At 43.5% G+C, this 15,789-nt stretch overlaps 1 protein-coding gene across 7 annotated transcripts; it reads right to left on the bottom strand.

Moving 5' to 3' along the window:
• Window positions 1-13: 13 nt before the first annotated feature.
• On the bottom strand, window positions 14-15,557 carry cep295 (centrosomal protein 295). Of its 7 annotated transcripts, XM_084020103.1 has the most exons (30): window positions 15,215-15,557; window positions 14,698-14,898; window positions 14,481-14,605; window positions 14,207-14,300; window positions 13,831-13,947; window positions 13,614-13,754; window positions 13,119-13,299; window positions 12,689-12,868; window positions 12,233-12,460; window positions 12,027-12,133; window positions 10,833-11,048; window positions 10,685-10,761; window positions 9,870-10,563; window positions 9,639-9,821; window positions 8,432-8,603; window positions 7,936-8,133; window positions 7,587-7,817; window positions 7,358-7,455; window positions 6,837-6,939; window positions 6,035-6,238; window positions 5,460-5,608; window positions 4,735-5,191; window positions 2,450-2,629; window positions 1,852-2,211; window positions 1,386-1,513; window positions 1,083-1,247; window positions 944-1,004; window positions 542-611; window positions 260-359; window positions 14-144 (listed from the first exon to the last, which is right to left on the bottom strand). In XM_084020103.1, the coding sequence occupies exons 1-30, from the start codon at window positions 15,311-15,313 to the stop codon at window positions 106-108; spliced, it is 5,358 nt and encodes a 1,785-aa protein (XP_083876229.1). In that variant the 5' UTR covers window positions 15,314-15,557; the 3' UTR covers window positions 14-105. The 7 variants fall into 7 exon arrangements, with proteins under 7 accessions (XP_083876229.1, XP_083876225.1, XP_083876227.1 ...); XM_084020099.1 differs by having other exon boundaries at window positions 9,639-10,563; XM_084020101.1 differs by having other exon boundaries at window positions 6,843-6,939; window positions 9,639-10,563.
• Window positions 15,558-15,789: the final 232 nt, after the last annotated feature.

Below are 15,789 nucleotides of genomic sequence, written 5' to 3'. Positions count from 1 at the left end.
AAGTGTAGAGTGTACAAAAAGTGGATCCAAATAACTTAAAATGCTTTATTGATACAACTTTACAAGTTAACTTACAAAACTAAAACTAGAAAACATTCAAAGTCACTAAATAGTCTGCTTGGCAAGACGTTTCCGTCTGATTTCCTGTGAAGAGACAGAAGAAAAAAAAGCCACTGAAATATCACTTGGAAGTTCTGTAAGAAGCAATCTCTTTAAAAATGTATTTTCTCAAACAAAACTCATAACTCAAGTGTTTTACCTGGTTGAACTTCTTGGCCTTCAGTCTGTTTTTTACAGAAGCTTCCCGTCTCTTTCTGACCTCTTCTTCACGCCTCACCTCCTCCAGCTGCCCATACAGTCTGTAGAAACACACCATTGAATACGGATTCACTGCATCTTTTAAAGTAAATCAGATTTTAGGTCTAACCCGTCAAACACTGCTCTTTAAATTACAATGGTAGTAGGAATGTAGTAGTATAAGCAATGTTTACTCCACAGTAGACCGTGTAGAGGTTAAACACCTATACTACTGTAGCAGTACCTTCGAGTTCTCTGGTGCATCTCAGAAACAGGCTTCCTTTGCTCCACCTTTTTCAGGCTGGAATCGATAACTGAGGGAACAAAAAACAATTGTTTGCACAGATTGATGATGACCATTTCACAAAAGTCATCGACTTATGACCGACATTAAACTTTACGGATCCTTATTTTGGTTAAAAACTCTAACTATGTAGTACAGCACATGGCCAATCCAGTGTTGTATGGCATATACACTGCCATTAAAGTGATTATAAAATAGGGTTATTTAGGCCAACCTTCTGCAAAGTCCATCGGATCACATCATTATAGTCAGAAGCATGTTTTCCCACAATCCAGCAACCTCATGTATGCAGCACTGTTCTATATATCAGCAATATTCAGTAAGTAACTGTTGGGATTTTACCTGGATGTGTTTGGTTCTTGTCCTCTGGAGTTTCTTCCGGGGACAACTTGGATTCGGACCCCTAGAGAAGTCATGGTTTGTGTTTAGAGATCAGAAAGACGCCTGCCGCTGAAATGAAAAACATGTACAAGACGGTCACCTCTGTTTCTTGGACTTCCTGTCCCTCTTCACCATCTGGATGTTCGCCTTCCCAAATTCCCTCTCCCCCAGTGATGATGGACTCTTGATCCTGCAGCGTGGTGTCTGTCAGGCTCACTAGTGTGATCTCAGACTGCTCCAGGATCCCCGTCTCACCGGCAGCTTCCTGAGACAGATGGAAATCACACAACTCAGCACACAAGGTTTACGAATATAGATTTAAAAACATACAACTGTAAAATTGACCTTGACCTTCAACTCTGCAAGTAAGTGTGACAGTTTACAAAAAGGTGAACAATCGTACCATTAACTTATCTGAGAGAGGACAACTGCTGTTTCTGTCTTCATCCACTCCCTCTGGCTGTGGCATGCCCACATTAGGTTCATCATCACACATCCTTAAGTTGGACAGAAGAGCCGTCATCGTCACATCTGCCTGCATGGTGGGAGCAGGGTTCACGTTACCTAAGATTTCATTAACCGTTTCTCTGCAGTTTCATTGCAATATAAAAATAAATACGTTCTCAAAAACAAAATAACTGACCGAATGGTCATCATGCAGATCAGGACAGCGAAACCAAGAGCACTTGTTTGCTGGCCAGAAGAAGCATGCGCAGAGTGTGCACTGTCTCCTGGCTAGCAAGTCTACCTAACATGAGCACGTGCAGATTCAACAAAAATAGTCTCTTCAGGCAAGATTTCATGGCATGGCTGAGAGTTGGTCTTACATTTCATCCCAAGTGGCAGTAAAATAAAATCTTAAATCTAACTTGCCGTCAGCTGTGGGAACCTTGTGGGAGACACCACGAGGACAGAGTCATGGGGGGGGTGGCACTGGGAGGTGCTGAGACAGGAGAAGGATGTATGCAAGGCAGAGGCAGCTACCAGGCGGCTGGGCGCCTCCTCTGCTCTGAGACGCTCAGGCGACAGTTCAGACTCAACAGAAGGATCAGCGTGGGTGTCAAACTCCTCAGAAGGTGTGGAAACACCGTGTTGCCCTCTGGTATGCTGTCCTTCAGGGGAGGTCGGCACATTGTGTTCGGGCAGGTGAAAGGTCATGGAGGGCTCTGCTGTTTCGTTGTGGGTGACCTCAGCCAGTAGGGGATGGAATGAGTCAGAGTCTGGAAACACTAAAGAGGATGATAAACATGACCATGAAGCTCTCTCACGTTTCGCACCAGGTCCGACTGACTATCCTTATAGCATCTTTCTCAGACTCTCAATGGAGACAATTGCAGAAAAAACTCAAAATCCTAAATAAACCTAACTTGGCTTGAGCTGCAAACATACTATAAATGTTCATATTGTGCATGATTGTCATATTACATCATAAGGTCATGTCTAAGAATTTAATATTTTATACCTCACCTTCGGTCTTCTCTGAGCCCAGGTCTCTTGTACTGGTTTGGTTGTGTAGTGTCTGGTCTTGTGGATGTGGATTCACAACTGGTATAGAAGCACTGTGTGACGAGGCTTCGGTAGGCAATGCTGGGTATGACAGCACACTAGCCTCAGTAGAGACACCAAGACCCACATAGGTTCTTTCATCTACAAAAAGCAGATGAAGAAACAAGGGTTAGTCTACTGGGATATCAGCTGAACATAATATGGACTGGCCCATCAGTGTAAAAAAAAAAAAAAAAAAAAAAAAAAACTTCAACCCCAAAGAAAACCTGAATATTTAAAGGCCAATTGCACCAAGTTTTTCGGGGCTGGAAAACAAAGTCAACATCCATGTTCGGTACTATATTGCATTTGGACAGGACCGGTACTTGCAGCGCGGAGCAAGCCGGAGCTTGGGGAGATAAAAAAAAAGAAAAAGCAAGGAGGAAACAGTTTAAATTTGGCTTAAAAATGAGGCAGTTAACGCCGATGCACCACTGTGTAAACAGTGTTTTAAAACATGTATGCTAAGGGCGGAAACACCTCCGACTTAGCCAAACACCCAAAGGACAAGAACCCAGACCTGCACACTGAGCTCAGGGAACGACGGGTCATTTACTCAGGAAAAAAAGCCACATTCAGTGCTAAAAGCAAGCACCACCGCCCTTCACTCTTAACAGAAGTAGCTCTGGAAGAAAAAAAATAGAGCTGGTTTATTTATATTATATTATTATACCGTATTTATATTTTCAGTGATTTTTAAACTTTTTGCCATACATGTAGACATGCTGATTTCAAGTTTCCATAATACATTTGGTATCTGTTCAAATATTTATTGAAGGAAAACCGAAAAAGAGCTGGTTACAAACTTTTGAACAACAGTGAATTTGTGAAAACTCTCACATTACTTTTGCTGATATAAACTGGCTCAGAAGAAAATCATGTTAATTTGAACTCAACTGCATTCAACCCTAGGACTGAGGGTTCACTGACTGCCCGACAAAACACAAAGATTGGCATCAAAAGATGCATCACTATGGGACGATGTCTCAAGTGCAACATTTTGATTCATTATAATATGGGCAAGATACTAAAGCCCAAATTGCCCATGGAGGCTGTGACATCAGTGTGTGAATGTGTTCGATTAGATCCTGATGAGCAGGTGGCACCTTGTATGTAGCCTCTGCCATCGGCCCATGAAGGTTTGTGTGTATGTTGTAGTGTTGTAGTGTACCGGTACCAACATGTATTATCGATACTTTGATACTTTTTCAAATAAAAAGAGAATGCAAAAAATGTCATTACTGACTTTATTTTAATAGAAAATCTAAGAACAACATTAATCAGTAAATAAAATAAAATACCACAAAGACGAGCTTTTCTAATGCACACAATTTTAAAAATAATGCATGTATGCATTTTACAGCTCTGGATAAAAATTAAGAGACCACTTCAGATTTAATGAAAATCAGCATGTCTACATGTATGGTAAAACGTTTAAAAATCACTGTGAAAATATAAATATAAATACGGTATAATAATATAATATAAATAAACCAGCTCTATTTGTTTTCTTCCAGAGCTACTTCTGTTAAGAGTGAAGGGCGGTGGCGCTTGCTTTTAGCACTGAATGTGGCTTTTTCTCCTGAGTAAATGACCCGTCGTTCCCTGAGCTCAGTGTGCAGGTCTGGGTTCTTGTCCTTTGGGTGTTTGGCTTAGTCGGAGGTGTTTCTGCCCTTAGCATACATGTCTTAAAACACTGTTTACACAGCGTTAATTGCCTCGCCTTGCTAATTTTTAAGCCAATTTTAAACCGTTTCGCCCGGCTTGCTTGCTTTTCTTTTCTTTTTTCTTTATCTCCCCAAGCTGCGGCTTGCTCCTCGTCCTCTCAGCTGTAGTTACAACGCAGTGACGTCACATGGGAGTTCACTGCACTGTTGCAGGCACTGCCAGCGGCACTGCAAGTACCGGTCCCGTCCAAATGCAATATAGTGGTAGTGCCGTTTTAAATGCCTCAGTACCCCGGTACCAACTTAGTACCGGTATACCAAACAACCCTAGTTGATATGTATTGCAAAGTGCTTTGTGTGGTCGGAAGAATAGAAAAGTACTATATAAAAGCAGATCCATTTACCAATAAAATATTGCAGTGATGATGAGAGATTGTCATGACATTTTTTAAGTTAATCAGTAGAAAGCTGGTGATCTTTTGTTTACTAGGAATGTAAAACCTTACTGCATGTTTCATTCAGCCCAAACACTTAGTTTACCTGAGCTTCCACTGTGCTGGCCAGCAGACTCATCCAGCTCCCCAACCAGTGGTCTCATCCCACTCTCCTCCAGACCTCCATCCAGCAATCTGGTTGAATGCTCAGACGGCACTTGACCCATCAGCTGACCTGCATAAAAGTCCTGTCCACCACTTAGCCAATGAGAACTGGACTGATGGGAGAGTCGACCAATCATCCGACTCAGAGTGGAATCCCATCCACCTTGATCAAAGCTCACTGAAACAGGCGGAACCGGTAGCTGACCAATCATGGACGAATGAGCGGATGGCAGACCGACAAGTTGCTCCATGGCTGAGTCTCTCTGGTCAGCTACGAGATAGGATGAATGGTCTGTCAGCTGGCCAATCAGAGGTCTGAAAGAGTCCTGTTCCTGGTCCTTAGCCAGCTCCTCACCTGAGAGGTGCACCAGGATTGGACTGGGTGTATGATGCAAATCCTGTGGCAAAAAATAAATAAATAACTATAAACATCAATTGAATGCTAATAATATTTAGTAATTTTAAAATATTTAGGACTGACTTGCATTTATAATTTCTGAAATAAAAATGGAAAATATGCACAGAACTTCAATCAGCACACCATACACAAAAGTTTACTGTTAATTTAAGTAAAAGTTTGTTTTTAATTGTTAGGTTAAAGTTTCCCGAGTGGCCACAAAAAGTTAGTGTTACAACAAAAAAACCAACAACTTTTAAGTAACTGACCAGGCCACTCCTCTGTGCTCCTGCGGTGTCTGAGAGGAGAGACTGATGAGCCGGAGAGCTTCCATCCTCTCCTCTTCTCTCCTCTCCTCCAACCAAGGACAGCTGAGAAACTGAAGGGCCAGCTTCCTCCAAATATGAGCCTTCACGGTCTGCAGACCAACAGGGAGGACAACAAGACAACGTACTGACATGATGCAATCTTCTGGTATGAAATACTTATTTGTGTGCAACCAGTGAGGAGTTTGGCTTGTTTCATCCCGGATAAGCGGAAGAAAATCGATGGATGGATGGATCTTATGTGTTATTTATAATTACATTTCATATTTGGATGTTTGCCATACTTTAAAGACTTCTGCTCCACTTTAAGGGGTCACCGTGTACATCACTTTTCATGTAGCAACTGTGTGAAACAACTTGAATGCACTCGAGTAGAGACGTATTTGGGTTGGGTATGGCATCTCAACCCTGTATTTGACAGACTTTTCCCCCTACTGGCTTTGAATGTGACGGGTATGAACAGCTATAAGCATTTTTCATTAGAGAGAGGATATTCTTGTAATATATGTGTAGTATACCTGTGGTTCTGCCAGCAGCGCTGAGGGAGATGTTAAGCTCCCTTGTGTATCGGTCTATAATGTGCTGGATTCTGTTGTCATTAAACAGAGATTCAACAGCCAGACTAGGATGATCTGAAGCCGAGCTGTCCTCAATACAGCAGCTTTGACCGGATGGAGAAGAGACATCAGAGAGATCTTCTTGTTTGAGTAGCGGGGATTTATCTAATAAAAGAAGTGGGAGGGGGGAAAAGGCATTTTGAAGTAGGGTGGTATTCTGTTCTTAACTCAATAGTGAGTATATTACCTATAGTAGATGGAGTTTGGTTAACATCATTCAGACAGCTGATAAAGCAATCAGTTTAAGTGTACTGACCCATGCACACAAAATGTGATAAAAATAAATAAAAAAAACATTCAGGACACAAATACATGTACAGACTCACTGAGCTCAGTTCAAGTGTAGAAACCATCATTAAATGTATTTTCATTACATACATTTCAGGTAGAGTAAGTTCACATCATTGCTCAGAGTCAGACAGCACTATCCAATATGGAAATGAAGCTGTACATATCAAGGTAAAGCATTCTTAATGTAGCATACACTTGATGTGATACACTTTAGGTCTCCAAAATACATTTGCCTGCTGCCACCGACTGCCATCTGTTTCTCCAACCTCCATCTACTGCATGTAATACACTCACCATGCAAGTACCTTAAACACCCCCACTTAAAAAAAAATATCATAGAAGCTCTCAACAGACTGCAGAAGTACAGCATATTCCAAAAGGTCCCACGATAATGCTTAATATTTGGACGTACCCTCACCAGTGTTTAAGTTTTGCTCAGGATCGGTGGTGACGTAGCTGCCGGTAGAGATGGTGGTGGAGGAGAGGCAGTCAGAATCTGGAGGCCTATGTGCAGACTGACACATGCACACAAAACAAATGTGTTAGAGATAAAAACAGATTCAGGAAACAAATACACGGAAAGACTCGCTGAGCTCAGTTCAAGTGTAGAAACCATCATTAAATGTATTTTGATTACATACACTTCAGGTACAGTCATTTCACATCATTGCTCAGTGAACAGAAACAAAGACACACACATACATATCCCTGCACTTTGTGAGGGCCCTCATTGACACAATGCATTTCCTAGCCCCTTACCCATATCATCACAACTAAATGCCTGACCCCAACCCGTAACCTGACCTAAACATGGCTTCGGTCCTCAAAAGGTCGTAAGTACAAGAACAAGAACAGAAGTTTGCCATAGGGTTTATGACTTGAAAGAGAAGAAAGAGCCAGTAGTAAGGTATGTACATCCTCTGGCATGGTCACCTCTGTGGAGAGTCTGAAGCTTGTGATTGCAGGACGAGAGTAGTCTGCTCCTCTCCCAGAGTCAGAGGAAGGCTGCGAGAGAATCCTCAGGACTGAATCTGGAAAACAATGTTCAACCAGAAGGAAATATCCTCATCGTCTTTTTCTTCTTAATTTCTAATCAAATAAGAACATTTTCCTTCCATCCGTATTCTTTGTCATCACTCTTCTTCAGCAAACCTTTACATACCAGACTCTGAGGATTCTGGAGACATTCCTGCACCCATCAGCAGCCTCTCTCTCCACATGAGACGGCTGGAGCTGCTTGAGCTTGATCCGGTCGATCGTTCAGCACTCTGCTGCCCACTACTGGACCAAGAGGGTGATTGCAGGGTCCTGACAGAGGACACGGATGAATCCGATTCCTGCTGCTGCTCCCAGTTGAGACTGTGTGAAGGAACCATAACACTATCCTCCGGGCCTGGGGAGAGGAAACATCACAATCCAATCAACTGATATTCCTCTCCATAGCTCATCACATGGTGTGGGCATGTGATGAAAACAGTCCGTTATTCATGCATTTCTGGGGCTGAGCTGACCTGCGACTTGGCTGGTGTTGACTGGTGTCTCCACCTCTTGAATAGCACTAAGCTCATGTTGTTCATTCATCACCTCCATGATGCCCAGTCTGAAGCGGGACACCGGGGGCTTTGCTGCTCTAGGAGGAGGGAGGAGTCCCGAGGGGATGACTGATGCTGGGGCAGGTCCAGCAGGGGTGTCGCTCTGACAGATCCTCTCTGAATGGAACATTTTAAAAATACTCCACAATATTCTCAAAACTGCAGGGGTTTACATTGACTTCAAGTCTATGTCTTAAAATGTATAATAGAAGTACAACACAATCAGTTCAAAACTGTTGCATTTAATGCCTAGCATTTAAAACAAGAAATGTTTAATGGGCAACGTGTAAATCAGTCCAATTAATTTTGATAATCTGTATTTAAAAAAAACAAAGGGAAAGGAAATTAAGATGAAAAGGTTTTCCATTTTGCAGTTGAGTGAAAATTGTGTGAACAAGGTGATAAAAACAACTACCGTTAGATGGCGGTTGTGGAGGGGTGCAATCTCCCTCCTCAGGGTCTTCTAGGTGTGATAAAGTTCCTCCATTGGACGCCTCGATAGCTCTCAGCAGGGAAGAAAGTAATTCGAGGCGGGTCTGATGGATGTTCTTTGAAACCAATACTTCACTGGCAGCCTCTGGATCTAGCTGTGGGTGAGAAAATTAAAATCAGAAAACACGCACACACATTTCCACCGTAATCACAGCGAGAAGACCCCTCAATATGGTGCAATCACACCATTTCTAAAGAACTTTAGTTTGTGTGGGAACGCTGCAACAGTGTCTCTTTTTACAGACGCATCCCGGCTTTGCGGAACGAGAGAGGCCGTGACGTGTACATCGGCATCGACGGTAGTGCAAAGTAAGCACTGGAAATACTGTTACTTCTAGCACACCAAAACAGGTGGGCACTATTCCAATGATTTCAAGTGTTATTTGTTTGTGCCGTCCTCTTTTTTTATTTTTAATTATTCTGGGCTTCCCTGGTAACCCCATGTTTAATGCCACAACGCCATGATTTGTGAGTAAAAAGGTCTGCAAGCAAGCCCTCATGCACCTGACGATTTGACAGTTGGACAGCCCTAAACCCTCAGGGAGTATGGACGTGGAGAGTGGGCCTTTTGCTCATCGAGGACATTTACACGACCCTTCAAGTGCAAGCGTAGTTGGTGTACGCCATATACAGCACGTTGCTGCATACAATGGTGGCCTTGTGCAACCAGCTACTGACTTTCCATCTTCTTCAGATCAACGTTCTGCGCTTGTTGAAGCGGAGGTGGGTCACGCACGCAACATGTCTTTAAAACGTCATCTTCTGTTCAGGTCGTCTCTCCTCATTTACTCTACGTTGCGGCTCTGAGACTACCTTCATAGGCGACTTAGTGGGGCAACGATTCCGACACCCAATTCTGTCTCTGTACAACGACGGTGCTGAAAAAAGGAGTGACACTCCCGCAACGAAAAGGCAGTGCATAAGGGGATCCAGACTCACTGAGCTCAGTTCAAGTGTAGAAACCATCACAGAGTGTATTTTCTTATTAAATACACTTCAGGTCAAGTAATTTCACATCATCGCTCAGTGAACAGAAGCACTTTCTATAAGATAAAATTAATGTTAAAACAAACTTATTCATCTACTGTACCGTAACAAAAGGGCAGGGCATTATTAGTGCCCTCACTTACTTGAGCATCAGTATGAATCAGAGCCTGCAACGTCTCCTTTTGCCGTCTCATCTGCTGCATCTTCTCTTCCCGTCTCTCCTCTTCCCGTCTCTGTCTTTCTTCTTGTTGCCTCTGCTGCAGCGCCACTGCCTCCCTCTGCTCCAGCACCCGCCTCTGCACCTCCTGCAGCTCTCGCCTCTGCACCTCCTGCAGCTCTCGTCTCTGCACCTCCTGCAGCTCTCGCCTCTGCACCTCCTGCAGCTCTCGCCTCTGCACCTCCTGCAGCTCTCGCCTCTGCCTTTCCATGTCGTCGTCCTCTCTGGAGCTCAGCGACTCAGTCTGCAGGAAGTCATGTGGCTTGGGCCTATGCTCAACCACAGCATAGTCAGGAACCTGTGCAACATCTGTGATGGACAGACTTGTGGCTTGTACGGGATCAGAGGTTCGCTGGAGTGAGAAGTTGGCTGAGTGAGGCGTCGTGAACAGTTTGTCTGGCCGTGGCTCTGAGGAGGCTCTCACTCTCTCTTTAAGGTGCTCCGTTACTCTCTCCATTATGTTGTCAGTCAGCCGTGCAGTTATATCTGGTCTCTGGTTCCTGGGATCGCTCAAAATAGACTCAACTTCATCTGGCAACAACTTGGAGCAAAGACCTGCACTGGAGCCAAGAAGTGGTGGTGTCGAAGCCAACATGTCAGACTCTCTCGTGGGAACTTCCACAGGGGTTTGTAGTCTAGGGTGGATGTATGCAGGCACTGCAGGCGTTGTAGGGAACTTCAGAGTTGCTGGAGGATGCACTGACGGAGCACTGTGCAGAGGTGGGTGAATGAGGCCCAAAGGCGGGACGGCAGGCAGCAACGACGTGGCAGTTCTGCTGTAACGAATCTTTAAAGCTTGCTGGTATTCCTCCAGGCGCTGGCGAGCCACCTCCACTGACCTCTGGTGAGTTCTTAAACAAAAAGATGGTGCAAGGAATAAATATACAAGTCAAGTGAATTTGATTTAAACAGACCAATATCACTGCCTCAAGAGGCTTTACAATCTGTAGAGCATGACACCTTTAAACCCACCTGTTTTGTTCCAAAAGCCGCTGTTGGTATTCTTTAACCCTTCTGGTGTGGTCATCTTCACCCGACGGAGGCACCAGCTGTAGAGTGTAGGGGTAGCAATTAATTACTGAAATAAAATTGGAATTTGACAAGAAAGTTGAGGCCCTACCTCAGTGGCTAGACCAGGATTTAGAGAGGTGACTTCTTGGTCATGGACAGGTACTTTTGGTTGGTTAAGAATAGGTATGCCCTGGGTCACAACAGCCTTCAGATCTTCTCTCTCCTGCTGGGCCTCGAGCAGCAGTTTCTCCAATTTGGCTTTCTGCTCGTCCAGCTCCTGGAGCAAAACCACCTGCTGCTGCTTCTCCCTCTCAAGCTCCTCTTCCTGAACACACAAGAAAAAGCTACGCATTACCTAGAAGGTTGACCATGAACGGAGTTCACAGCTATATTCAATGTTGACCAGATATCCAATGTAAAGTCGAGGGAAAAAAAGATTTGAAGCATCAGTTTCCAAGGTGAGATTTTGCATTTTGACTAAAAGTGAGAGCCCATGGACCCAAACCTGTCCCTGGACCAGGGCAAGGAGGTACCTCCTGTGAAATGCAGTCTCCAAACAATCATCCTTCTCCACAGGAATTGCCAGCCAACCCAGAGGCTCCCGCGTTCCTCTTCTGGGTGCAGAGGCAACATCCGCCAGCCTCATTTAAGCTCAGATAATTTAAATTATTTACTAAAACTAAACTGAAACTTTAGTTTGTTGGCTCCAAATCAGGGAATCAAGCTAAAGTGTGTAGTTGTATTTACAAATGACAAAACAAAGCAGAAAGAAAAAGGTAATGCACAGGGAGGACACTGCTGCCAGAGACTGGACTAATAAAGTCATGAGGAACACCTGGATCAATTAATTCCAACCAATCACAAGAAATACATGATGCTGTCAGAATACCTGAACAACTAGACTTTGGATTCTGAAAGTGTGTACTGTGAACAAAGAATGACTTCTCTGACACAGTGTCATATTTCTGCTACTTTGGTGCTCAGTTATCAACTTTCTGCTTCACAGAATTTTATTGCCCTTTATTGTTTGAAATGCAAAAAGACAAGTTTAACATCCGTGCCCTAACAAAAAATACAACCAGAGAGATTTAACACTTAAACAGCCATTTTATCAACCCACTTTATGTTTCCATTGAGAAAAACTGACTTTCCAGTGACTCCAAAAGTATGCTGTTAATAATGTGATCTAACAAAAGTCAGTGGATAGACATGAGAACAGGCATTTAAACTGGCTAGATGACCGTTCCTGCCTACGTGTACAGTGTTAAAATAATGTATCATACAAGTGGAAATCAACACGTACCCGTTTCTTTTGTTCTTCTTCAAACTCTTGAATTCTGTTCGCAAGTACATCAGGAAGTAGAGGATCTGCTGCAGCTGACTGCTCTGTTGTCCCCAATGCTAGTTGAACTAAAGAGAGAAAAATAAATAAATTATATATATATATATATATATATATATATATATATATATATATATATGAATGAATGATGAAAGTAAATGACTTACCCGGTGGTGAGTGGGAAGCCTGAATGGGGTGCAGGTTACTTTTCTCCCCGCTGGTCAGAGAGCCTGTGTCGATGGTTGTGTCCCGCTCTGGGACCTGATCAGTGATGTCGGTTGGTGAATCAACTGAAGGGACACGACTGTTGTGGTCAATCCACTGGCTCCTCTGGCTCCTGATACGATCCAGGAGATTCTTCAAAGCCCTTCTAGGAGCAGGTTTGAACGTCGTCTCTGCAAGTGAACAAAAAAGCAGAAGAAGATGACATCAAGGTTATCACACAGGACAGTCAGATTATATTCAGGGCCGGTAAGATGCTTGTTCTTGATTGGAGGATTTACATAATTCAAGTAAACCAAGAGCTGTTAACGGGTTTTGTGTGAATGGTAATTTCAAACAAATCTTGTAACGACCATTAAAAATGTATGAATTTAGGTTTTTTAATGTATGGTTCTCGTCACCTTGAGCGGCCGTTTCCTGCTCCGTGCTTCCGGCCTCCTGCTCAGCATCATGTTGCGTGTTTCCTGTTCCTTGTGTGGCGATTTCATCCAGTGTGATGTCCAAGTCTTGGTCCTGGCTGCCTGTGGACAGAGCTGGCAGAGGCTCGGGTACCAGCTGGCTCACCAGGTCTCCTTTAACCCCTGGGATCAGACACAGTCATGGTTTAAAGAGGCTCCATTAAAACTGTATTTGTATGCTATATCTCCCACCAAAGCATATAATAAAAAAGTAAAATAAAGCACACTACAATGAAGATTTGAGAAACTGTACGGAGTGCTACTTCAGAATGTTTTGTGCATGGTTTTAAGCAGCTACAAGTACTGACACCTGATGATAAGTATTTGTTATTGTTTGTCATAGTCCAATACTACACCACTGAACAGTTCTTACTTCTCTCTCCTGTGTACAGGTCCTCAAACGCAAATTCCATCTCCATCTGGAAGTCCTCCCTAGTCTGTCTGTTTAAGAGAGGCTGGAAGATCTGCGGAGGCATCTGTGACACCTGCTGCCTCCTCCTCAGCAGGTCTGTCTGCTGCATGTGCTCAAGTTCAACAAGTAAGCGCTCGCGATCCTGAAGGACACAACCGTAAACAAAAACAGATGAGTCACACATAACATGTCTTGTCTCTTTTTACAGGTAATATGCCATCTCTGGACTCGGATACAAGACTACTGAACATCTTCCAATGATTAACTGGTACTTGGATGACTGTGTGCTGTTTCTATGATACACAAATGTAAATTATACAAACCACTACAATTTACCACTTTACATGAAACAGATGACAGTGTTGGTAACAGGGATGGCAATCAACATCAGAGCAAAATCATCTGGAAGAAATAAGTGAACAATTTTGGTCCATCTGTTCATCAGGTAAGTTGTACCTGGGTGAGATGTTCCCTCCTCAGAGCTTCCTTCCCTCTGAGACGAGCCTTCTCAAACTGCTCCTCTCTCCTCCTCTTTTCCTCCCTCTGTAAGTCCTGCAGTCTCCTCACCTCCAGCTCAGCTCCCTCATTGGCATCAGGCTGTAGACACATTACAGATTAGACAACTCTAATAGGAGGGAGACAAACAAAACATGGGGTTAAGTGTCAGGCTTACCTGATTTGTGTCTGCCTCTCTGTCCACTGTGCTCTCAGGCATGTGGTAATATGTGGCTGCGAAGGCACTCACATCAGATTTCTTTACTACATGTGGCCTCTTGGAATCGATGCTCTGCTTAAACAAGGAAAGCCAACGTTACCTAAACTTTGCAGCTTTGAAAGTTTAAGTTTTATTTTATTAACAGGACAGGAAAGATCAGTATCAATGTTTAGTTGTGTGTTGCGAGGATAAATAGAGGGGTCGAGCCGAAGCAAAAGCATAAATAATTTGAGAAAAGGAATTTGAAGCGATAAAACAAACAAACCTGGTTCCAGGTGGTTTATCAGGTCAACAGGAAAATAGTGTCATCAATATTACTGATCAGGCAAATCACCTGAATGGGGTTTGGGGGAGGCAGCGGGAGGCTGGCCACTTTAGCAGATCTTTCCTTTTCTGCCTGTAGGGCCATCTTCCTGGCATTGGCGGCTCTACGGAAAAGCAAGTTAATGTAAGTTCAGTTAAATTCTGTTAAGCGTCTGGAAAGATCGATCAAATGTTTGTAAATGGACGTGCATTTATATAGCGCTTTTCTAGCTACTAGCTACTCAATGCGCTTCACACTTCATTCAGTCACTTTTACCCATTCACACGTTTGTGATGCTGCTTACTGGCTTCGCCTCTCATGATCTTTAATCCTCTGGGATTTGAGCTCCTTCAGGGCTTCCCGATGACGCTCCTCTGCTTTGACATGATTTTCCTCTTCTCTCCGAGCGATGGCTGCCAAGTCGGGTTCCTTGAGCAAATAAATCAAAATTACACAATATATATAGCTACAGTATATATATATATATATAGCTTGTTGTTTTTGGGCCAATGTTATCTTACGTTTTCTTTTGCACTCCTGTGTCCCTGACCAACAAGCTGGAGGCTTTCATCGTATAGCCTCTGCAGTGTCTGGAGTTTCTCCCTCTGCTGGAACTCCCAGTCCGCCCTGAGCTCTTCCTCCAGCTGCTCCAGCTCACGCTGCCGTCTCTGCTCAACCTCTCGGCGTATCTGCAGCGCAATGCACCTCTGCTGATCCCGCACCTGGAAGTCGGGCAGAATATACATGAATGCGCAGTCTAAAAGATGGCTCAAAAAAAGATAAACTTATTTTGAAATTACAAAGCTGTTCAATAACACCATATCAGGGCTGATGTGATTTGCTACTGTAGGTTGCTCGGTCTGTAACCAGTTACGAGTGTATTTTAAATTGTTAGACCTGTCTTACAGGCATCCTTTTATAATGAAACATCTCTGCGGTTATACGGAAAAAAGCTATCCTCACGGACATGCACATGTGATGCAGAAATTAGAGCCATCGCTGAAGTTAACTTGCTATTATCACCAACAATAAGCTTACCTGCTGTATTCGTAGTTTTCTCCTCCTTTCATACTCCTCCCGTATTATCCGAGCTTCTTCGTTCGGGCTCAGTCTTAATTTGGCCACTCTTCTCTTCATGTTTGTCAAAGTGCTAACGGCCACCAGGCAACGTTGAGGTTAGCAACTCCGCTAGCCATGCTAACGCTAGTTAATGTTGGCTAGTAAGCTTCATTGTGGTGCATGCATTCACTAGCATCAGCGTTTCAAGCGTTACATAAAGCCGAATTAATGGTGGTAATAGTATAAAAACAATAAATCAACCCCATACGTTTTGTTCATCATCAGAGAGCCATGTCTACCAGAACGAAAAACGAACGAACGTTTTCTTTCTCACGTCACATCCGGTGGTTTAAACAGCCCGCCGTCCCCGTTCCGTTCCGATTGAAATCCCCCCTTGTTTCCTATCATACACTAGACATGGTTCCTACCCTTATTTTGTGCATTTAAAATATTGTACCCTACTTTTATTACAATAAAGCAGGTTTATATACATACAGATTGAAACGACACGAAATAAAACTACATGAAGCATAGAAAACCGAAAGAGGCAGCGA

Source organism: Eutrigla gurnardus (genome assembly GCF_963514095.1).
Source record: "Eutrigla gurnardus genome assembly, chromosome: 10".
NCBI classification, from domain to species: Eukaryota; Metazoa; Chordata; class Actinopteri; order Perciformes; family Triglidae; genus Eutrigla; species Eutrigla gurnardus.
The sequence above is the reverse complement of the archived record's forward strand: the minus strand, read 5'-3'. Positions and strand labels throughout refer to the sequence as shown.